The sequence below is a fragment of the Peromyscus leucopus genome, chromosome 8b, assembly GCF_004664715.2.
Source record: "Peromyscus leucopus breed LL Stock chromosome 8b, UCI_PerLeu_2.1, whole genome shotgun sequence".
NCBI lineage: Eukaryota > Metazoa > Chordata > Mammalia > Rodentia > Cricetidae > Peromyscus > Peromyscus leucopus.
In genome coordinates this window covers 87,740,252-87,765,573 of record NC_051086.1, presented here as the reverse complement: position 1 = coordinate 87,765,573, position 25,322 = coordinate 87,740,252, and the positions used below count along the sequence as shown (strand labels likewise).

Here is a 25,322-nt window from a genome sequence, read left to right as displayed (position 1 = left end):
TAAGCAAAAAAGTCCCACAATGATATGTTTTACAAAATATATTAGCTGGGCTTTCCAGTGACTAAGGCACAATTGGCAGGATTTGGAGGGGTCAGTGATGGGTGTGTAAATGTCACTTGGATGGTCAATGGAAAAATGTTTCCTGACAATTGTAATCATCATGGAGACAGATTGTTAATAGTCCCCAGCATATTTTTCCTTAGTCTTACAGCCAGATGTTTCATGCTCATCTAGATAAGAAGATGCAAATGAAGAAAGTGCATGACTTCTGGTAACACCATTTAAGGGGACAAGCATGGCTTCTCCCTTTTCTGTAGGCTGGGATGTAGAGGAAATAGACGCCAAGCAGCCACGATGGATTAGGAGTGACCTCAGGGACTGTTTGTGTTACCTAGTAGGACATAACAAGTTACTTCACAATTTAGCAACTTAAAAATACTGCTGCCCGGCTTCTCGACTCATGGATTCAGGAATGGCTTTCACTTAGTGGTTCAGGCTCAGAGTCTCATGATGTTGAGTTCAAACTATTGGCTAGGACTCCAGTCAACTGAAGGCTCAAAGAGCTGGAAGATCTTTTTTCTAAGAGGACTTACTCACATGGCCTTTGGCAGGAGGCTGTGAGTCCCTGCTGACTGGTAGTGACAGGCATTCCTTACTAGTGGGATACCTCCATGGGGACTGCCTGTTTGCTGACTTTTCTCAGAGTAAGTAACCGAGAGACTAGGGAAGAAGTCACAACAATTTCTAGGACTTAGTTGTATAATGTCACCTCATAAGCCATATTCTAGTCATATAAGTAGCTCACTGAACCAACCAATGTTCAACTGAGGATGGGACATTTGCCACCTCTTGAGCAGGTTCCATCTTTTATGGCAGAGTTCGTGTCCCTCCTTCCTCAAAGCTATCCACATCTAATAGTGGAACCTGTGACTACGCTACCTTACATGAAACAAAGGGCTTTGATATAATTAAGAATCTTATCTTGAGATAAGATTACTGGATTGTATGGTGGGTACTACATACTTAGAAGAGTCCTTCTGATACCCAGGAGGTCAGAGTAGGAAACATGATGACAAAAGGTCAGAATGAATTGGCTATAAATCAGTGTGTATGGCCTAAAACAGAGGTTCTCAACCTGTGGGTCGAGACCCCCTTTGGGGGTTGAACGACCCTTTCACAGGGCTTGCACATTAGATATCCTGAATATCAGATATTTACATTACAGTTACTAACAGAAAAATCACTGTTACATACATTGCTACAGAAGTAGCAATGAAAATAATTTTATGGTTGGGAGTCACCACAACATGAGGAGCTGTATTAAAGAGTTGCAGTATTAGGAAGGTTGAGAAGCACTGATCTAGAGCCTGGAGCCACATCTTCCAGAAGGACCCTTTGATTTTATCCCTGTAAGGCCCATTTTGGACTTTTGACCTCTAGAAATGTTAGATAATAAATTTATGTCATTTAAGCTACTAAATTTGTGGGAAAACATTTTTAACAACAAGAAATATTTGTGGATATAGTCTCAAACCACCACTGTCTAGCCTCTGGCCATGAATTATGTTTAGTTTTCCAACATGTAAAATAAACATCCTCCCAGAGCCTCAGAGTCTTATCCCATCATAGCATCAACTTGTATCCTCTAAACAGAAACAGGAGCAGAAGATCATGTTTCCTTGGTATACTTCCTTATATACAGTTAGTCAAGTACAAAACTCTCAATCTGAACTCCAGGAAACCTAGGTTGGCTAGGCAGTGAGCCCCAGGGGTCTGCCTCCATCTCCCAAGTACAAAAGCGTGCCACCATGCCTGGCACTTTGATGTATGTTCTGGGGATCCAACTCAGGTCCTCCTGCTTGCAAGGTAAGCATTTTCCTGGCTGAGCCATCTCCCCAGATTCTTTTTGCACTGTTTTGATTTTGGAGACAGGGTCTTGCTATGTAGCCTTGGCTAGCCTAGAACTCACTATGTAGACCAAGCAAGGCTTAAATTCACAGCAATTCATGGCAATTCATGAAGTCTCTGCTTCCCAAGTGCTGGATTACAGCATGCATTACCAGGTTCAGATCCTTTTCGTGTGTGTGTGTGTGTGTGTGTGTGTGTGTGTGTGTGTGTGTGTGTGTGTGTACTTCCCTCTAAGTGTTCCTGGCAGTAAAATTCTCAGAAAAAAAAAGTGTTAGTCTCACTTAAATCTTACTGAGTTCCAGCACATGAGAATTAAGTTAGTCTCCACAAATCTCTTTAAGAAACGTTTCTTTATTGTGGGCTTCTGCTGATGGACAAAGACTTTATGCTTCCTTAGAAGCTGACTGAGTTTTAATAAAAGGACCCAGAATACATAATGGGGAGATGGCAATCTCTTCCAAAAATGCTGCTGAGAAAAGTGGATATCTACATACCAGAGAAAGGAATTGGGCCCTTATAACATATGAAAAACTAACTCAAAATGGATGAGATACCTAAATGTGGATCGGAAACTGTAAAACTACTAGAAGAGAACAAGGTAATCTCATGACATTGGCCAGGCAAATTTTGCACTTGACCTTGAGAGCAGAGGCAACAAAAAGCAGGAACAGACACAGAAGATATTTAGCAGCTGGGAAGCTTCTGCACAGCAGAGGAAACAAAGGTTAAGACACAACCTAAAAGGTGGGAAAATATTTGCAAAACACACTTCTGATAAGGGCTTCATATCCAAAGTATATAAGCAGCTAACATCTCAATAGCAAGAAAGGAAGCAATCCAATAGAAACAGATCAAAGGTCCTGGTGAACCACCAGGCTCAGTCCTAGGCCCTGGTTAAATTCACTGGCCATACAATAAAAAGACATGAAAGGGACTTGGGGGTGTTGATGACGGTGGGAGGGAGATAAGAGGAGGCAGGGAGTAGAAGTAATCAAAGTACGAAGTTGTCAAAGAACGAATTTAATAAACAATAAATAACTAAATCTTTTCATGTGTGGGAAAAATGGCTAGAGCTCTCAAACATTTCCTGGAAAGAAGACAGGCCGAACAGATATCTGAAAAATATTTAGCATCATGCCTCATTAGGGAAATGAAAACAGAATACAATGAGATATCACTTCATATTTGTTAGAACACCTATTACAAAAAAGGCAAATATTAAGTGTTGGTGAGGATGTAGAGACAAGGGCACTGTGCAGGGCAGATTTTATCAGTTTGGTATGAAGTAGAGACACCTGGGAAGAGGCAATAATCGATTGAGGAATTGCTAGGAAGAGGAAGTCTCAACTGAGAATCTGCCTCCATAAGATTGGCCTGTAGGCATATTTGTGGGGGCATTTTCTTGAATACGTAATTGACAGAGGAGGGCCTAGCCCACTGTGGATGGTGCCATACTTGAGCAGGTGTTGTGAGCAAATAAGAAGGGTAATAACTGAGTGAGCCCAAGGAGAAGTGGGCCAGTTAGCAGCGTTCCTTCATGGTCTTGGTTTCAGCTCTGCTTCCAGGTTCCTGCTTGAGTTCCTGCCATTACTTCCATCCACGATGGATGGAGCATGATGTGGAAGTGTAAGCTAAATAAGCCCTTTCCTTCCCCAGATTAATTTGGTTAATGTTTTATCACAGCAACATAAAGTATACACTCTTGTATATTGTTGGTGGGAATGTAAGTTACTATAGCTGTCATGGAAAAAGTATGCAGGTTTTTCCAACAACAAGTAGAATTATTATATGATCTAGCAATCTCAAGGGAATGGAAACCAGTGTATCAAAAGACAGCTACGCAGCCATGTTTATTATTATACTATTTGTGATTGTAAAGATATGACAGCAGAAGTGGCTGCCAATGGATGAATGGATAAGGAAAATGTATACATTCACAGCTAAAGATTATTTTAGCCTTAAAATAGGAAACCCTATAATGTAATAACATGAAGGAAATGGATAGGTTTTTGCTACAAGAAATAAGTCAGGTCCAGGATAAACATTGCATGATCTCACATAGGTGAAGAATATGAGAATAGATGTCTTGAAGTAGATAACAGATTGTTGTTTGTCAGAGAATGAGTAGGGATAGGGGTGTTGTAGAATATTATTTTAAGGTGTATTACTTTTGTTTATGTCGCATTTGTTTAACTCTGTGAAGCTGTGTTACTGTGCCTGTCTAAAACACTTGATGGTCTAATAAAGCACTGAATGGCCAATAGCAAGGCAGGAGAAAGGATAGGCAGGGCTGGCAGGCACAGAGAATTAATAGAAGGAGAAATCTGGGAGGAAAGGTAGGAGTGAGAGAAAGAGGAAGATGCAAGGGCCAGCCACCCAGCCACACAGCAAGCCACAGAGTAAGAAATAATGAAAGGTATACAGAAATAGAGAAAAGTAAAAGCCTAGTGGCAATAGCCTAGATGGGATAATTTAAGTAAAGTTGGCAAGAAACAAGCCAAGCTAAGGCCAGATATTTATAATTAAGAATAAGGCTTCATAGCCTAGTGATGGTGTCTCATGCCTTTAATCACAGCACTAGGGAGGCAGAGGCAGGTAGATCTCTGTAAGTTCGAGGCCAGCCTGGGCTACAGAGTGAGTTCCAGGAAAGGCTCCAAAGCTACACAGAGAAACCTTGCCTAAAAAAAAAAAAAAGAGTCTCCGTGTGTGATTTATTTTATTTGGGAACTGGGTGGTGGGCCCCTCAAAGAGCAAAAGCCCCCAACAACACAGGGGGATTGCTCGAAGGGCACAATATTGTTTGAATGTTGGGTCATAGGTGCTTCAGTAGAGAGAGAAGCTCACCAAGATGCTAAGCCTTCATTTTCTGAAGGAGCAGACAGGTACAGGCTTCTTGGGAAATACTGACACCCAGCTAACTCACTCCAGTTTCCTTATTCAAACAATTCAAACAGATCTCAGTCCCTTTTGATCAAAAGTAAGGACTCCAGGCCTGCCAAGAGTGTCTTAGGACCAAGGTTGGTGCAGCTGCAAGCTCTCAGGTAGCACCAAGTGCAGACTCCAGAGAGACAACATTTCTTCAAGGTTTAAACAGTCTCAAAACAATTTCTCAGCCTCTACTGATTAACCCAAACATAGCAAGGGCTTTGCTGAAACATTTCTCTCTTTGTGCCAGATACAAAGGCTTTACTCTACATTTCCCTTAAAGCTGGACACAAAGCCTCTGCTTACAGATCACTACAGTACAAAGTTTCTGCTAGATAAGAGGGATACAATTTGACATCTACTGCATAGTGCTCAGTTACTATTTCATGTATTCAGTTACTATCATGTATTGTATGTTTAAAAATTGCCTGTGGAGTAAATTTCAAATGTGAGGTGATGACTATGTTAACAAATTTGATTCAATTGTCCCATTCTCTGCACGTATATTAAAACACACTGGACCTCATAACATAGTAGTTATGAATTGTTAATTTGAGAGTTGTTAATTTAAAAATAAATGCAATAGAAATAAAATACTAAATGTTTACAAATCAGGGTTTTAAGACAGGAATGGGTATCAATGAGTGAATGAAATACTGTAACATTTGCTGAGCACCACAGGCGTTATTTTTAAATTCTTAGAACTTTGGAAAGATGAAAAAACAAAAGGGCATAAAAAATTTGTTCATTGCACACAAAAACAGCAGAATATGAATTGTATTTATCTATCTAAGGCCTGTGCTGTTCACCCCAATGTAGACAAGGAGGAATTCAGGTTGAGTTATTGCCAGGGTCCAGTCTTGGCGTGGGTTCAGGTCCTGAGACAGGGAAGGGGTGTCAGTGTAAGGAAAAACTCTGATTACCGGGTGAACTGCACTCAAGTGACTCCAAATAGCTCAAGCTGTCTTTATTTCTACTTAAACAGAGTTCTTCTTACCAGAGTTAGAGGAACAGCGTTATTATGGGCTCCTATTTTTTTTTTTTTTCAAGACAGGGTTTCTCTGTGTAGCTTTGGAGCCTTTCCTGGAACTCACTCTGTAGCCCAGGCTGGCCTCAAACTCAGAGGTCTACCTGCCTCTGCCTCCTGAGTGCTGGGATTAAAGGTGTACGCCATCACCTTTTATTTTTGACTTTTAAGAAATACATCATAATCATTATGAAAGCCTCCATTGTTCCCCTTTATGCTTCCCCATACACTTTCCCATCCCCTACATAACCTTATTATAGACACAGAGTTCAGCATTTTTTGCAGGCTTAACTAAATATCAAGCCAGACACATCCTGCTCTGCAGCACTAATGTCAGCTGGCAGCACTTGTGGTTAGAAAGTTAAAAAGTAATACACATGGACACAATGCTTTAAGGACAACAATATTGAAACCTAGACAATTCTTTCATGTCTGCAAGGTATGCTTTTATACAGTTCCCTTTTCTATAAGAGGTCCCATGTCTCAATCTCTCAGTAAAAGGCAGACTTTGACAAAGCACTCTTTTCCCATCCCACTACACTGTACTTTTCCCACCAGTATAAGCTCCTGTGTATGGTGAAGGTGGATCTATCCATCCCATATTTTATATTGCATTTCCCCACTGGGTACTAGATCTTAACATTGATTCTGTTTATATGCTTGGTGTCCAGGAAACTTACTCTCAACAGTCGGCACTATGTGTTTTCCTGTGACTATCCCCATATTCTCTGTATGCCTTACTCTCCTTTCCAGAACTGTGAAGACATGGTAAATGTTTCATGTTGTTTTCTCATATGCACCCAATTGTCTCTATCGAGTCAGAAAAGTTCCCAGGATTGGGAGTTATAGTTAGTAATTCCAGATAAGAGATTTGAGAAGCATTAGCCCCTTGTTGAAACTTAGGGGCAAGTATTCGAGAAAGAGCATAATTTTGAGGGAAAATTATAGCTGTTGCATGTGTGACTGACAAAGTAAAACTAAAAACCACCTATATAAATCAACAACAATATAATGAGAGAGAAAAGAGCCTGTGAGCTGCATGAATTTTGCAAATTCCCATGCTGTCCTGTGGACTACTGGTCCTTGCCAAGTGAGAGTCCATTTCCACAGGTGCCTTGCCCTGAGGAAACCCGTTGGACAGGTAGTCACATGCTGATCTGAGTGAGACCAGGCTCCATGGCTACCAACAGGTTATATTCATATGTCCCGCTGCCTTGTTTAAATTAGGCCCAGTTGCTTCCTTTGCAGGGAGTTTGAGTGGGGGGGGGGCGCGGGGGGGGGGTAATGGGGGGTTGTCCTGTAGATGAAATGATGTCGCTATTATATCTCTAAAGTGTATAAATCCAGTTTTGTGAATATAAACGTTATTTAGGCCATACTGAATTTGTAAATTCTGTGAAGTGAAGAATGTGTTGAAAATTTACTGATCTGTTTATAAAGGTAAGATACTTGAAGGTCAGCAAGATGCCTCAGAGAGTGAAGGTACGTGCAGCCAAACCTGATGGCGTGAGTTCAGTACCTGGAACCCACATGATGGAAAGAATCAACTCCTTAAGTCCTTTCTAATCTCCACATGTACGGCTATGGCATGTGTACCACATTCCCCTAAAATAAAAACATGTAATAAAGTTTTGTTCTTTCTTCCTTCCTTCCTTCCTTCCTTCCTTCCTTCCTTCCTTCCTTCCTTCCTTCCTTTTCTTTCTCTCTCTTTCTTTCTTTTCTCTCTCTCTCTCTCTTTTTCTTTCTTTCTTTCTCTTTCTTTTTTTAATTTAAAGACTTTGTCACATACTTTTGGAGAAAAGTATTTTCAACACATTCTTCACAGAATTTACAAATTCATACGGCCTAAATATCGTTTATATTCACAGAACAGGATTTATACACTTTAGGGATGTAATAGCGACATCATTTCATCTACAGGACAACCCCCCATCCCTCCCCGGAATCAAACTCCCCGCAAAGGAAGCAGCTGAGCCTAATTTAAGCAAGGCAGTGGGGCAAATGACCTCGAGTTGCTGTCCCCTGGAGAACAGGGGGCATGGAAGGTGCTAGAAGGGAGGATGGAGGTAGTCCACGGACGGACAGAAGACAAACCTGAAGTTGGGGACAGGCCACAGTGGGACAGAGAGCACCAGGGAATGACAAAGAGCTGAGCAGGAGGCAGCTGGGACCGCAGTCGGAGGACCGTCTCCCAATGGTGTCCACCACCGGCCTCGGTTGGATCGGGTGAGGTCACAGGCCCTTGTGAGGTGTGGGGACACGCGCATGCGCCACCTCAGCGCTTTCCAGGGGGCGCCCTTGCGGCAGATGCTCGCCGGCTCAGCGGCTTTGCCCGAGGCCTGGGAGGACCCAGCGGCTCCGTCTTGGCGCCTGACCCTTCAAGGCAGTTCCATGGGCGGAGCTTCGGGCTGATCAGGTGACCCGGGGGCGGGGCCTCGCTGGGAGGGAGCGCGAGAGGGACGAGGCTAGAGCGTCTCGGCCTGAGACGACGTGATGCGCGGGATGGAGGACTCGAGGGCAAGGGTGGGACAATCCAGAGGCCAGGGTTTAGAGGACCCTGAGGTGACAGAGCTGGAGAGGCGAGACTTGCTGAGGAAAGGGTTAAGCCGTCTCTGAGGCTGAGGAGAGAATGTAATACTAAAGGAGAAAGCGAACCTCGGTGTAGCTGGATGAAGGATCGGTCCAGAAAGGTGGGGAGGTATCCAAGTGGTCAGGCGAATGGTTGTCCCAGTCAGGTGGAGACTTCGTGGTTGGGAAACTTCCCTGCGCCTTCAGCTTTACAGGCTGTTAGGTCATTTGTTGTCAGTTTGCTGTGTTTCTGTGTCTACTTAAGTTTTTACCTCACAAAGGCGGGGCTGGTGGGAATCCTCCACAGCATAAGATCTTGCGTGAGGTGGAGGCTCTCTTTTTAAGCACATATGATAAGTGGAGGTTAATGTTTGAACATTCATCGGTGGCGTTAGCCATAATAAGATTCGATCTGCCATTGTGGAAATCTGTCATAGAATATTAATACTCACAATAGAAAAAATTCACTGATGGTCGCAACTAGCACTGTAATTCAACTAATAGCATCATGAATAAATAGCTCATCAAATATTGATTGGATATTAGTTAAAAAAAAAGACATTGTGAATTTAAAAAATATTGGTTATTACATTTGTATAACGTGAAAGTCTTTGGTGTGAAGCCAGGTTAAAATACCTTTTGTTTGCAACGACATTGACTTCCACTCCACACAATTTTTTTTTTTTCAAAAAGTTTTAAAATTATGTGTGTATGTGTGTCTCTATGTGGGTTTATGCATGTGAGTGCAGTGCCTGAGGCCGCTAGAAGAGGGCATTAAATTCCATTGAGCTGGAGTTACAGGCAAATTGTAAGGGACCTGTCATGGGTGCTGGGAACCCAGCTTGGGTGCTAAGAGCAATATTTGCTCTGAACCTCTAAGCCATATATATCTCCAGCCCCATGCAGCTGTAATGTTTTGAGGCAATATTATGTAGTACAGGAGACCAAGAGTTTTGGAGCTAGATTTCCTGAATTCAAGTTCTAATCCCTCTGTTTGCTGGTTGTGTGTTTCTTTAAAATGACGACAGTGACAATCCCTTAAAGGGTAATTGTGTGGACTGTGTGAAATAATTCATGTTAATGTGTTTATTGTAATGTCTAGAACACACTAAACAGTAACATTGTGGTTGGTGTTTTAGCATGTCTTTGTATTATGGTTGGTTTGAATAAATATAACTGGGCTTCTCTTTCATGTCATTTGAGATATATTTCTCTATTTCCCTGTATACTAAAAAGGTAAACTTAAGAAACTGGGTGATCTCTAATTTATCATCTATTAGCTGCTTTTTCTAGTTTTTGCCCACCAGCCTATACTGATGCCATTTATTAGGCATTATATTCTGAGCATTACATTGAAGAGGCAATTTCAAGCAAATAAATATAATTCCTTTATCTTTTAAACAGGAGTATGATCTTTTCTTTCTTTTTTTCTGTTTATATTTTCTCAGGAAATCCTTTTCTATTATTGTTCACTTATATTCATTCATCAAGGCCTTTGGGTCCTGAAGGACAGAATTTACCTCCAAACAGGAAAATGGAGAAAACACATTTATTTTGCAAGGTAAATTATTCAAGACAGTTTTTAAAAGATTTTTTTCTCCTTTTAAAATTAGTTTTATGAGTGCTTATTATTCGTGATTGTTAAGTAGTTAGAGAGTATAAGATTCCGATGGACCTGATTAGTGACTGATAACTTCTGAGCTCTTTTAGTCGTCATATGTTGGACTAATTCAGCTATAATGTAGTACTATATAAAAAGAGCTTCTCAGCATATCATGGAATTCTATATACAGAAATTAGCATATATAAATATCTTTTCTCTTTTTGGTATGGTAATTTTTAGGCCATCAAGCAATTTAAGCATTTGTCAAAGTGGCTATACCATGCATTCCCACCAACATTAGCTAGGCTTTTCAGAGAGGGGTGGGGTTCCATTAGCTCTTCATCCTTCTGTGACAGGGTGTGGATAGGTTCAGTCCTGTAGAGATCTTGTGCAGATGGAGATCTTGTGTAGATCATCACAGCTGCTGTGAGTTCAAGAATCCCATAGCCATACCATGCCTGGACATCAGAATTCCGTACCTCTTGCTCCCTATCGATTCCCCAGGGTCCAAGGAGAATGTCTGGTGTGGGATATCAGGGGAAAAAAATCTACGTACACTATGTTCTTATGTCTGTTAATTTTATTCCTCTAAGACAAAATTCTATCAATTCAACTTTAGCTCTACCAGGCATTCAAGGCAGGAACAACTCTAGACATATCAAGCTCTATATCCGTCTACTCTATTTCTCTGGGATGAAGTCCTGTCTTCATAACTGCAGTTCCGTCCAGCTTCCTAGCTCATAGTCCTGCTAACGACTAAACTCCTATGCTTTCAGCCTCATCTTCATCCTCTGTATCCTCTTTCTCCATCTCTGCTGCTCTCTACTCCTGACACTCAGAAAACTCTACTGGAGATCTCTATGGAACCTCTGTCATCCTCTCTTCTCTCTCGACATACTACTGTTCTTTCTGTCTTAGTCTACAGAAAATGCCTGTCCTTTCTGAAAATGCCTTTCAAAGTGGCTATACTTTGGGCATGTGGTTCCCTGCCTCCTCAGGAATGTTGTTTTATCTCTCACCTTGATATGTAAAAACCTCTTTTGTTTTCAGTCAAAATGCTCTGGAGAACCTCTAGGCCTCCTCAAGGGGAGGGAATGGTCTGAGCTTCATTAGCACAGGAAACAAAGCCAGCTTGTCTCCTAAGCTCAGCAGGGCAGTTAGTAACTTAGTAAGTTCAGCATGTCTGGGGAGCTGAACTGTTTACCAATAGGTCTGGGAACATAAGGATTTCATAGCAGAAGACAGCTGGAATATTAAAGGCTGGGTAACACCAAATATTCATAATAAATGGCTTTGCCTTTTGACAGACCCTTGGCTGGTCCAAGTTCAGCTTTAATACACAGCTGAATCTCTGATATATTCTTGTGGCTTGCAAGAGCTCCCTTCTTCAGGCTTTTAAATTCTTTTTACTCTTTTTCCTCTGATGTTCCCTGAGCTGTTTATGGTTGGACATTTGTTTTAGTTATTGTTCTATTGCTGTGAAGAGACACCATGACCAAGGCAACTCTTACCAAAGCAGGCATTTAATTGGGGGCTTGCTTATGGTTTCGGAGGGTTAATTCATTATCATCGTGATGGGAGGCAGACAGGCATGGCACTGAGCAGTAGCTGAGAACTTTACATGCTGATCCACAGATAGCAGGGGGAGGGAGGGAAAGAGAGGGAGGGGGGGGAGAGAGAGAGAGAGAGAGAGAGAGAGAGAGAGAGAGAGAGAGAGAGAGAGGAGAGACAGACAGACAGACACTGGGCCTGGTGTGGGCTTTTGAAGCCTCAAAGTCCACTCCCAGTGACACACCTCTTCCAAACAAGGACACACCTGCTCTAACCAGGCCACACCTCCTGATCCTCCTGAAACAGTTCATCACGTGGGGACTAAGCACGCAAATATAAGAGCCCATGAGGGTCGTCGTTCTCGTTCAGAGCACTGCAGCATCCCATAGTCATTTGTAGTTTGACTAGTTATTTATATTTTCACTAGTTATGACTAGCTATATTTATATTACGAGTAGTTATGGTCACCAGGGACAACTGTGAACAGAAGCTTTTCTTGTCAAAGCTAATTGCACTTTCCTGTGGGCATAAACACAGTTAGTTAGAAAGCAGCTGGACAGGCACAGCATGTCCGTTCAGTGAAGCAGCTTCCCCACTCGGGCTTATGCCCCTCCTGGCTTTTGACCAGGCTTACAGTTATACCCGTGAATCCCCTTTTGTGGAGCAGGCGTCAGATCCAATGAGAAAGCAGTTGATTATCCCCACAGTTAGTGTGCCATTATTTACCTGTGAGCTCACCTTGCCTGGCCAGTCAATATTGTTACACACAGTAAGACAGTTGTTGGCAATTCTCTCCCATCAGCCTGCATTTCATGTATAACTAAGATCTGATATTATTTATCTCTCTATGCCTAACTTATCTAATGTAGCATATGCCTTCCAGTTCCCTTCATATTTTTGCAAGTGACAGAACTTCTATTTAAGTCAGTATGGTATTGTACTGTGTCTATATGTCCTTTATTTACTTGCCAATTGGTACACACTTAGGTTGATTCTGTATCTTAGTTATTATGAGTCCTGTTGAAATAAGTGGGAATGCTGATATCTTTTCAGTATCTTGATTTTAGCTTTTCTGAGTTGCTGTAATTATGTGACAGTTACATTTGAGGAACATCTATACTATTTTCCAAATTGGCTGTATTAATTTATGTACCCATCATTGTTGTAGAATATTATTTTAACTGTGTAAAGGTGTGTTACATTTGTTTCTGCTGCCTTTGTTAACGTTGCAAAGATATGTTACATTTGTTTGATTAAATAAAATTAACCTGGGGTCAGGAGGCTGAGTCAGCAACTAGCTGACAGGAAGTGGTAGGAGGAACTAAGTGTAGCAAGGGTTCCTTACTGGGGGCTGAGCAGAAGGACGCTCCTTTTTTGGGAGATGCAAGCAAGAAGAGAAGGTTAGCTACGTGCTATTCAGCCTCTCTGAGCTAGCAGGATTTCACCTCACCCTTTGAATCCTGAGTTCTATAGAAGGATAGAGATTTAGATAAAGTTTCCTTTAGCAGCATACTGGAGCTGGGGCCTGAGGGAACAGAATTCCAGCCTGGCTGTGGCCTCTGTGGCCGAGCTGATGCTGGGAGCTGTAGAGTTGGAATTGTCGGTTGGGACAGCAGTTGCTTAAGGTGCAGCCACTGTATTGAATGCAAAACATTGGTGCCTAACATGGGGTGCCAAAATATAGCTGGTTCTTTTTTTAATTCTTTGGGGGCCTGCCACCCAGCTCCCAAATGAATAGAGACTTATTTTGACTTATGAATGCCCAGCCTCAGCTTGGCTTGGCTTGTTTCTAGCCTGCTTTTCTAACTTAAATTATCCCATTTCTCTTTAACTACGTTTTGCCTCTGGGCTTTTTACCTCTCTTTATTCTACATATCTTTCTTTCCTTCTTACTCCATGGCTGGCTGGGTGGCTGGCCCCTGGTGTCCTCCTCTCCTCTTTTTCTTGTTCCTTGCTCTTCTCTTGAGCCTAGATTTCTCCTATTTTTTCTCTTTGCCTGGCAGCCCTGCCTATTCATCTCTCCTGCCTTGCTATTGGCTGTTCAGTTTTTTATAGACCAATCAGATGTTTTAGACAGGCAAAACAATACAGCTCTACAGAGTTAAACAAATGCAACATTAAAGAATGCAACACATCTTTGTGTCATCAAACAAATATTCCACAGCAGAAACAAATGTAACACATCCTAAACTAATATTCCACAACATACCATCATAATACATGTATTCCTTTCCTCTACATTTTGTTCAATTAATCTTTTTGATAACAGCTATTTGTGATGGTTAAGGATGCCAACTGGACAGAACCTAGAATCACTTGGAATTCTGTCAGCCTCTTTTTTTTGTATTTTTTTTTATCTATTTTTTATTCTTTGAAAATTTCATACATGTGTGCACTATCTCTTGGTTGTATCTGTCCCATCTCCCTTCCTCCTGCTCTCCCAGGGCTCTCCAGCATACCTCCCTCCCAATTTCATCTTGTTCTGGGTACTTAGAGCCCATTATGGTTCTATACGAATTTTAGGATTGTTTACATTTCTGTGAAAAGTAACATTTTAATTTTGATAATTTCATCAACTCTATAGATTGCTTTGTGTAGACACACAATATGTGTTCTTCCGATTTATGAGCATAGTTTGTTGATCTATTTATTTTTGTCTTCACTTTCATATTTTTTTGCCCATTTCTATATTGGCTTGCACATGTGCAACAAGGACGGATGCATCTGCATGCACACACATGTGTATACACACATACATGCAACACACACTGTTCTTTGTATATTTAGAATAGCAATTCTTTATCAAATGTGTCCTTTGCAAACTTTCTCCTAGTGTCTGGCTTATCTTTTCAATCCCTTGATGGTGTTTCTCATGCCTTTTAATTTTAATGGAGTGTAATTTATAATTTTTTTCTTGCATGGACCATGCCTTAGGTTTTTATTTGAAAATAGTTCTTTTTTTTTGTGATAAAACGATTGTTTTGAAAACACATGATAAAATTTTGCACCTACATATATTCATGAATACTGTGCATTTTATAGTTACACAAGATATTAAGGGATATGCATTCCTTTAGAATAATAGTGTTTGAATGAATAAGATCCTTTTAAAACCAAACTCCCTTTAGTTGAATGGTATATATGATATGTATGTGGGAAAGAATATGCATGATTGTGACTATTAATTATCCTCAGACAGAAGAAAGCATCGATGTATCAGTTCATGACTCTGATTCTTTCACAACTAACTTATCATCAAGAAACATTGAAAGCAAGAAATACAGCAAAATTTCTAAAACATCAGGGAAGAGGAATACATCTGACACTAAAGGCTTCGTCCCAGAGTATAAAAAAATGTAAGTTAAAAACTTTGAATTTACACTATGAAATTATCCTTTTGCAAGTTTAAGAAATCCAGACATGCAGCATATGTGTTCTAACGGTAGGATTGTGTATATTTGTGGTCAATTTTTTTTAGGAACATGGTTTTAACGGTTGCACAGCTGTTGCTAAACCTCTAACTTTAGGTGCAGCTACACAGCAGTCTAAATGGTATTGTAGAGGTCCAGTTAGTTGGGAGCAGTGGTTCATAGGTCTGAAAGTTTGTCTTCAAGAGAATTTAAGAAGGACATGGAAGGGCTCTTCCATCTAGGCTTGGGTTTGTGAAATTATCATTTGAATCTTGTAGTTCTTTTTATTTTATTTTATTTTATTTTATTTTATTTTATTTTATTTTTTTTTTTTTTTTTTGAGACAGGGTTTCTCTGTGTAGCTTTGCGCCTTTCCTGGAACTCACTTGGTAGCCCAGGCTGGCCTCGAACTCACGGAGATCCGCCTGCCTCTGCCTCCCGAGTGCTGGGATTAAAGGCGTGCGCCACCACTGCCCGGCTATTTTATTTTTTTTTTTAACATACTGTGTTATGTGGCTGTCTTTTATTACTTAAAAAAAGTTCTGTCATTTTTTCTTTATTTCTGTTTTTGTTTGTTTGTTTGCGGTTTTTTGAGACAGGGTTTCTCGTTGTAGCCATGGCTGTCCTGGAACTTTGTAGACCAGGCTGGCCTTGAACTCACAGAGATCTGCCTGTCGTTGCCTCTTGGTGCTGGGATTAAACACATTTGCTACTATGCCTGGCTTATTCTGGCATTTTGTGTATACCTAGGTCTTTATATTTTAATATAATATTTTATATTTTATTATTTTAATATTTCTTAGAGGCAGGAAAAAAAGTGCTTATTAGAAGAAATACTTTGAGAAATTGTTTTGGGTTTATCTCACTTTTTTTTCTACCAAGTAAATTCTGGTCTGCTGGATTAATGAAGTTAGAAATCACTTGTATATTGCAATGGAGAAGCAATTGAACTAAAGTCTCTCTACCATAAATTTGTGTTTCCATTTTACTTAATACAACATTTTTGCCACCACTTACATTTGTAAGGTAACAAAGAGCAAGGCAATTATCTCTGGCAAGGAGTAGAAGATAGTGTAAGTATCTCTTTACTTGCATTAGTAGTATTCAGAACATACTTGTGCCTTGGGAGACACATGCCCCGCAGGAATGGGATGTAAGGCAAATGTTTTTATTCATTATTTTTTATCAGACCATTCACTTTTCCATAAAATGTTGGAGTGAATTCATAGTTTAAAACACATGCTTTAAAAAATATGAAAGATCAAACCTACGTAGCTCAATGGGAGCCATGAGTAAGTCAAAAACAGGAAGACTCAACCTCATTGAGGATATAGGGGTTAGGTGTGGGGAGGCAAAGCAGTAGCAGATTCTAAACTGTGGTCCATGAATGGGTTATTACATGAGTTCAGGAGGTCACTATCAAGTTTTCTTTTGTAAGGAAATACATTAAAATTAAATTGAAGACATTGGAGTGTTTTTTTTTTTTTAAACACAACTGCATTTTGTAAAATAGGTTCTGTTACTCTATATTTGGTTTCTTTTTCTGTCTCTATTTCCTAATGGAAAACATATTTTAGACTGTGAGTCATAGTCAAAATAGTTGAAAGCCATTTCCTTTGACGCCAGAGGTCTGTATAGGTGACTAACCATAGGACAGCTCCAAGGAGTGTGTGTGTGTGTGTGGGTGGGGTGGGGAAGATAAAAACAAGAATCTCAGGATAGGCATTTGGGAGGGCTGGACTTAATGAGGAAATAGTATCAAAAAGGGCAAGGTATCCGCTAAGAAAGGAAGTAGATAAATGATGAAATTTTCTCTTATTTCATAATTTTGCTGAGGATTAAATTTACCAGTAGCTGTAATAGTAAAGAATCTACAGGACAATGACCCAACAGCAGCAGGAATAACAAATAGGAGAGGCTTTGTAGATGAAAAGAGATTTCAAATACATCCCAACCAAGCACGGGGAACTTACTGCATCCTGATACAGAATTTGGAAGTTTATGATATTTAGCAGACAACTGGACACTTTAACACTGATTTTACATTTGTTAATACTAAGAAATGTCCATCCATTTTTATGTGTCCTAGTAATGTCTTAAATGTCTTTAAAAAGAAAACATACCTTATAGAGATGTTTATCAAAATTGTTACAGATGAAACAATACTGATGAAATATATGCAGATGAAATAAATACTGTGATTTCAAATTTATAAAGAATGGGAGCAGAAATAAAAGGTGTAATGAGGGAGTGTCAGCCATTAGTTAAGCTGGGTGATGGTACATGGGGAGATTAGCATATTATTTGGAAATTTCCATAATCAAAGGTTGAAAGGAAGATAAAGCCAGAAAAACAACTTAGCAGTTATTCTAATTTCTGTGCCATTTAGATATGAGACATCATTATTCCTGTATAGAGAAGAAAAATCCACTGAGTTGTCAGGATCAAAGAAATTCAAGAAAAAGAAAAGTTTACAAGTACAGTTTCATAGTAAAAGAACTGAGGTAAGTTAAGACTTCTTGAAAATTTCCTTTTTGTCCTTAGCCCCCAAATATTCTTGATGTTTTAGTGCAAGTGTTGAAACATTACTATTTTAAATATTGCCTCTTCCTTCTCCTTTCCTTTCCTTATCCCTGTGACAGTTAGTGCCAATTGTTAACTGAATAAAATATAAGATTACCTCAGAGGTGGGCTTTGGGGTGTGTCTTTGGGGGAATTATCTTGACTACATCGAGGTGGGAAGAACTGTCCACTGTGGGTGCTACCATCCCTTAGGTGGGAAATCCTGCTCTGTGTAAGAGTGGAGACATTAAGTTGAGCAAGTGTGCATGCGTTCACTGCTCTCTGTTCCTGATTGTGAATGTGAGCAGTTTTCTCAAATTCTTGCCGCTGCTGTGACTTCCCTGATGTCATGGACTGTGCTGAGGAGCTATGAGCTCAAACACCCTTGCTCCCTTAGGTTGCTCTTTCAGAGTATTTCATCATAGCAATAAGAAGGGAACTAAGGTATCACCCCTTTATTTCTGCTTTGTTTGTTTGTTGTGAATGGCTTCTCACTGTGTGGGCTCAAGTGATTTTCCTGTCTCAGCCTCTTAAGCAGCTGGTACTAACGGTGCACACCACCATATCTGACTTTCTTCTTTCCCTTTCTTTATAAAAATAAGGCATTAAATCCTTTCAGAAAACTAGATTTACTTTTCCCTATTTAATTATTTTAAACTTTTTTTTATGACTGTGTTGTGTGTTACTATTTTTTGCAGTTTTAACTCTGACCCTAGGAGTTCCTTGGTTGGTGTCATGCATCTCAAACGTTTGCCCCCATCTTCAGATGGCTCTTCACATGGTCATCTTCCCTGTGTCTGGATCTCATAGTCTCTTTTCTTATTCTGACAAGCACGTCTATCCTTGGACATCTCCTATTGACATCCTTAATTTCATTACATCTGCAGAGATTATCTCTACATAAGGTCATGCTCACAGGTTTCTGATATTAGGGTGTGAAGTGGAACCAACATTGCACTTACTATATTCTCTGCCATGCCCTTTGGTGCATATTTCTTCTCATTTCTCTGTCTTGATATTTGTTGTGCTTCTTAAATCTGAGAATGAACACTTTCCTTCAATTCTGGAAACCTTCGATCTGCCACCCTTTTCGTTTTTCCGTCTCTGGAGCCCTGTGTACACCAGGCTAGCCCCAAACTCATCTTTTAGGATGTTTCCTCTCCTCCAGTTCTTTGCCATCCTTCTGGTTCTTCTGCTTCATGTGCACTGGACCATATCATTCCATTCTTTATGTTCTGTAACATTTATATTTGTTGCCTTTCTGTTACAAATGATCTGAGGCAATTGGCTGGTGAAGATAAAAGCTCTGTTTTGGTTGTGACCCTGGAAGTGCCCGTCCAAAAGCAAACAGGTCTGCTGGTGGTCCACTCTTGGTGAGGCAGCATGCTGTGACAGGGACATAGGCTAAACAATTGCTCCATTTGTGAACTCTTGTTCATAAACAGTAGAAGATGCCAGGCTCCTGCAGTCCTTCAGCAGCGTGGCCCAGTGTCTCAGGCCCCCCCCACCATTTCTTCCCAGGCAAAAAGTCTCCAATGGGTGGACCTTTGGGGGAGTACTACCCATAGTTACATTGCTTCATGTTTTTTCCCCACTTGTTTTGATTTCTCTATTTTGTTTCCTCTCTATTTTGTAGTTAATTAATTTTTCTTTATTCAGCTAAATTTAATGTACAGGTTTAACCTTGTCCATTGAGGTTTTAATTTCAATGATTGTTTTATTTCCAAAAGTTTTGTTTGGTGGTTCCTTAAAGTCCATCTGTATATCATACTCCACTCACTTTCCATAGTTATCTCAAGAAGGTGTCTGATGAATCCAGTGTATAAAACCTTTGGGTTTTATACAAATCTTGTCTTGCTCATTGTGAACCTGTGTCCTTTCATTCACATGTAGTTGATCCACATTTGTTGAGGAACTTGTGATTTCCTACTTCTCCAAGATATGTATTTTCTGGAGACAGGGTTTCACGATGTAGCCCTGGCTACCCTGGAACCTTCTGTGTAGATAAGGAGGGCCTTGAAGTTTTGCTGATCCCCCTGTATCTGTCTCCCAGTGCTATGATTACAGCCATGCACCATCCTTATGTCTGGCTACAAAATAATTTTTCTTTTTTTAGAGAGAATTTGCACCCGTTTCTGCCTTGCATTTCACAAAGTTTGCAAATTTGGGATTACTTTAATTAAAATGTTCCAGTTTTCTTGACTAATGCATTTGAATTAAATATTCATACATGCCTAGAGATGTGGTTATAATCAATTAGGAGGAGTGTTTCTTTCTTTCCTTTTTCCCTCTAGCTTGGAGTTGAGACAGACAAAGACGTTATTCTGTGTACTCCTCCACTGGGGTTAAGTTTTGTTATTGTTGCTGTTTTGTTCTAGCTGGTTCTTACAGAGAACATTAGTTTTGAGGACATCAGTTTTACATGGGACCTCAGTACCAACTCCTATAGGTCTCCTGGGGCTTGAGTTTTCTCTACATAGTCCTTAAAGCTCTAAGTTCCATGGAATTGAAAACACATATAATGAGTCCTCATTTTCTAAAGTGGTATTTTTCTATCTACCTGGTTAGTTGTCGTTTTGGACTCATCTTTATACATGCTATGGTTAAATGGTTAATTTACCCAATCATAAGGATAACCTAAAATAAAATTACTTATATCATTTGAATAACCATTGGTTCTCCACGGTATTTTGCATATATAGCTAAGGCCTTTATATGAGCCTTATCTGGTAGCTGAGTCACATTCTTACTTTGACATAGGTTTACCCTGTTCTATAAAATCTATTACAGTTAATTAAAATAAGGTAATTAGTTATAAACTTAAGAAAAATGGTGTTTCCAAAGAATATTATATAGTTTTAAAAAGTTTTTAGTGCATGTGGAATAGAATGGAATTACCAAAAGGACTTTTATACCAGGAGTGTGGGTAAGTGAGACACTGTGGTATGATTATCTTTCAAGAGGCTTACTGTTCAAGGATGCTGGACTACTAGGATCATCTCATGCGCCACTATCCTTGTTTTCGGCCCTAGGTTGCCTCTCCCTCCCTGAAGCTGTCAAAAGAGAAGATGACTGGGAAAGAAAGCACTTCACACAAGGTGCCCTGCCAGTTTGGTAGTAGTCACAAGACTTCGCTTCCTCTTCCTACAACTTCCTCAACTCCTCGGTATTCAAATCACCATGTTCTGATTTTAATGTGGGGTTGGATTTGGAGATTTTCTCTGCAATTATGTGTCTCTTCCGTATACAGAACAGCAATAATTTGTTTAAATGCAAAGACTCAGGCAGAGGTAGGAGCACTATATGTGGGATTGGAGACTTAGATCGTGTCCTAATTGGCCTCACACCCTATTTTAGTGTTTATAAAATTCATGTTGCATCTTGGCCCTACTTTCCACTTTTTTGAAGAGAGGGTCGTATGATGTAGCTCTGGCTGGCCTTTTGTAGACCAGGCTGGTCTCAAACTAAGAGATCCCCCTGTCTCTGCCTCATAAGTGCTGGAATTAAAGGTATGCACTGGCTCCATGTGTGTGTTTGTACACATCTATGTGAGTGCCTGTGAGGGCAGAAGAGGGAGTCACAGGTGGCTGTGAGCCACCAGCTGGGGGTGCTGGATCCCAGACAGGTTCTCTGAAAGAGCAGCAGGTGCTCTTAACCACGGAGCCATCTGTTCAGCCCCTCACTTTCCATTTCTTTACAAGAATCTTGTATTGTATGGACTCTTAAGCTTTCTTCCAACACTCATAATTATGATTTTAGTTATTTACATTTTACAGTAATATCAGATGAATCCTTTTCCCCAGATATTTTATTTATAGGTGCTGATGGAATCTGGAATTTCTTTCTTTTTTTCCTATTTAAAGATGTTTTTATTTGTCACATAATACCTTTCTTTGAAGAATTACTGTAACTTGTGTTAAGAGCAAAAAAATCTGGACCTGAGCCAGTGGCTAGTGAGTCAGGGTGTTGACAAGGTTAGATTCTGCTCCCTGCAGAGACACAGAAAGAAACAAGGGGAGAGTTTGGGGGTGAAGATAACAACTCTCACCACCAGGGAGCTCTTTAACAGAGGTTCTCTTGGTTGAGACTTGTATAGCACAGGGCCATAGTCCCAGCGTTTGTGAGGTTAAGGCAGGAGGATCAGCAGGAGTTCAAGGCCAGCCTGGCTTTGTGATGAGTTTGATGAAGCCTGGGCAACTTGGCGAGACTGCGTTTCACCAAAACACCAAAATAAAACCAGGCAAAAATAAAAATTCTTATGATTTCAGGTTATTTATAGGTTTGCTAATATCTTTCTGTGGGGCTTTTATAAATGTCCTTTGCTGTTTTCTAATGTGGCCCTTTCTCTGACAGGAGGAAGGAGCCAATTTCTAACCTTTACATGACATTATATGAACAAATGCCTGAAGGATCCCTAAAATTCCAAGAATTAAGTGGTAATACATTTTAGAATTTATATTCCCTCCCTCCCTTCCTCCCTCCCTCCTACCATCCCTCTCTCCCTCCCACCCTCCCAGCCTTTCTGATAGAGTCTGTGCAGGCCATGCTGGACCCAGACATGACACTCTTCTGCATGCTTGGCATTCCTTTTAACTTTTGACCAGATTTTCTTGTGTATCCTTTGAGTCTATGCCATACTTTCACTATATTTAATTAATTTAATTTAATTAAGATTTGCTTCTGTCTTAGGGCTACAATTCTCTTTGAGAGCTCAGTTGGTAAAATCCTTACCATGCTACCAGGAGAACATGAGTCAACCCCAGCATTTACATAAAAAAGCCTGGGAATGGAGGTGCACCCTTGTAATTCCAGCCCTTGGCAGGCAGAGACAGGCAGATCCCTGGAGCTCTAGTGGCCAGTCAGCCTAGCCTAGCTGGCAAGCAGGTCCTGGTGAGAGACTGTCTCAAGAAGAGACAAGCAGATGTCTCATGAGGAATGACAGTGAGGTTGACCTCTGACCTCCACACACTTGCACATGTGCACGCATACATGATTTGCTTGTCTAAAAAATCTATAAAAGTAAACATTTTACTTATTACTTCTTTCTAAATTTCAGGAACATTTAACTTGAGAACTACCTTAACATATTTTTGAGTGTACTACACAGTATTATTATTTATGAGTATAATATTGTACAGGCCTCTGGAGTTTATTATACACGATTGAAATTTTATCTCCAATGGTGAGCGACCCCTCTTTCCTCTCCCTCAGTCCTTAACAGCCACAGTTGTAGTCTTTGCTTCTTAGGTTGGACTGTTAGGTTACTAGTGTTTTTTTTTTTTACTGTGTTAGAATTGCTTCTTAGGCTGGACTGTTAGGTTACTAGTGTACGTAGAATTGCTTCTTAGGTTGGACTGTTAGGTTACTAGTGTACGTAGAATTGCTTCTTAGGCTGGACTGTTAGGTTACTAGTGTACGTAGAATTGCTTCTTAGGTGAACTGTTAGGTTACTAGTGTACGTAGAGTTAGGTACTGTTAGTTACTAGTGTACGTAGAATTGCTTCTTAGGTGGACTGTTAGGTTACTAGTGTACGTAGAATTGCTTCTTAGGCTGGACTGTTAGTTTTTTTTTTTTACTAGTGTACGTAGAATTGCTTCTTAGGTGGACTGTTAGGTTACTAGTGTACGTAGAATTGCTTCTTAGGTTGGACTGTTAGGTTACTAGTGTACGTAGAATTGCTTCTTAGGTTGGACTGTTAGGTTACTAGTGTACGTAGAATTGCTTCTTAGGTTGGACTGTTAGGTTACTAGTGTACGTAGAATTGTTTCTTAGGTTGGACTGTTAGGTTACTAGTGTACGTAGAATTGCTTCTTAGGCTGGACTGCTAGGTTACTAGCGTACGTAGAATGATTTGCCCCGCGACTGGCTTATTTCACTAAACACAGCGTCGTCCAGTTTGTTCCCATCACCGAATATTGCAATACTTCTTTCTTTGAAAAGACTAAGTGAATGATATTCTCTGTGTAAGTACCATGCTTAAAAGTTAATTCACCTTTTGATGGCTGTGCTTTTTGTCGTTTGTTCTACATGTTGGCAACTGTGAATACTGCTGGTCACAGATGTAGAGAGGCTATCTTATTGATATCCTGTTTTTTTTAAAAGAATTTTTTTTTGGAGATGGGTTCATGTATCCCAGACTGTCCTCAAACTCACAATGAGGCCGAGAATGGCTTTGAACTTCTGCTACCACCTTCCAAGTGCTGGGATTGTAGATATGCACCATCATTCCCAGTTCATCTGATTTCATAAAAAACAAAAACAAAAACAAAAACAAACAGATGTAGGATTGCAAGATCATATAGTATTATAGACAGGTTATAAAAACTATTGTGAAGAATCTTCCTAAACATCTTGTTTTTTCTACCTTTATCCTTAGTTATAAACTCCATTCACATTATTCCCTTTGATCTGTTTGGAAATGGTTCCCATTCAACAGAGAAATTCCTTTACATTTCATTTATATTTATTTATTATTCCTAGTTCTACAGGGTCAGATGTATATGTACATATACTTATATACATGTATATGTTTATATATGTATATGTTTTGTTTTGAGACATGGTCACACAACTCTGTGTAACTCTAGCTGACCTGGAACTCATTATGTAGACCAGGCTGGCTTGGAATTCGTAGAGATCCACTGGCCTCTTCCTCTCAAGTGCTGAGATAAAAGGCCACCATTAAGTATAGCTATGCTCTGTGTGTGAAGTTTCTCCTCCCCTTCCTTATGCTTCCTCCTCCTCCCTCTCCCTGTTCTACTTCTTTTTTTAAGTGTATGAGTATTTGGCCTACATGTACGTCTGTGTGCTATGTGTGTGCAGTGCTCACGGAGGTCAGAAGGGGCATCAGATGTCCTGGGAACTGGAGTCACAGACAGTTTTGAGCTGCCACGTGGGTGCTGGCAATGAACCCTAGTCATCTGGTTGCATGGCCAGTGCTCTTAATCACCGATCCACTTCTCCAGCCCAGAGAAGCTTCTTAAAATAGTTTTTTTTTATGTGTATCCCATCATTTTCACTTACCTCCTCCCCTCCATAAACCTTTTATTAACGTCCTAACGTTACTATTTTTTCAGTTTATTTTCCTTTCATCCTCTCTCCTACCCCCTTTTCCCTCTTCCTCCCTCCCCTCTCCTCCCCACCTGTCTCTCTCAGGGTCTCACTATGTAGCCCACGTTGACCTAGAACTCACTATGCAACTCAGTCAGGCCCAGAACTTTGATCATCTTACCTCAGCTTTCCTGGCTATTGGATAGTTTCCTTAAATATTGTTTTCATTGAACTAAATAGAACTCAATTTGACAGACATTTTTTTTTTTTTGAGGCGGGGACATCTATAAAGTAGCTCCTAAAAGAGGAAAAAGGAAAATTCTTGCCTTCAGAAGCAGTAAGAACACAAAATGTTTTGGTTGTGTTATGTCCTGAGTGCTGCAGGAGCACAGAGGACAGGCTCCATATTCTGGATACACATAAGTCACAAGTTAGAGTTTAAAGGGTAAACAAAAAAATGTCCTTCTCTTTCTCCTGTTAGTGATTATTGCTGTTTTCTCTTGTGAGATTGTGGGATAATCAAGATGGATATTCATTTTAATTAATTGTTTTGTTATGCACAATGCAGCACTTCCTAAAGCCTGCATGATTTTTAGTAAAGTTCGACAGGGTAAGATTTACGTGAATGACTTACCAGTGATCCTTCACAACTTGAAGATTTCTATGAGTGACTCAGAAATGCGACAGGTTCTGAAGACTGTCGACATTGACGGTGAG

The 25,322-nt window shown here is 40.2% G+C and overlaps 1 protein-coding gene across 1 annotated transcript in view; it reads left to right on the top strand.

Annotated features, from left to right (window-relative positions):
* Positions 1–7,670: 7,670 nt before the first annotated feature.
* LOC114702204 overlaps positions 7,671–25,322 on the top strand; it is a 175,449-nt gene continuing 157,797 nt past the window's right edge. Inside the window, exons 1-7 of the mRNA XM_037200852.1 lie at positions 7,671–8,276; positions 9,877–9,989; positions 14,778–14,938; positions 17,382–17,496; positions 20,587–20,720; positions 21,908–21,990; positions 25,174–25,317. Coding sequence (XP_037056747.1) covers positions 9,963–9,989; positions 14,778–14,938; positions 17,382–17,496; positions 20,587–20,720; positions 21,908–21,990; positions 25,174–25,317 — 664 coding nt within the window. The 5' untranslated portion in view covers positions 7,671–8,276; positions 9,877–9,962. The remainder of the gene's footprint in view (positions 8,277–9,876; positions 9,990–14,777; positions 14,939–17,381; positions 17,497–20,586; positions 20,721–21,907; positions 21,991–25,173; positions 25,318–25,322) is intronic.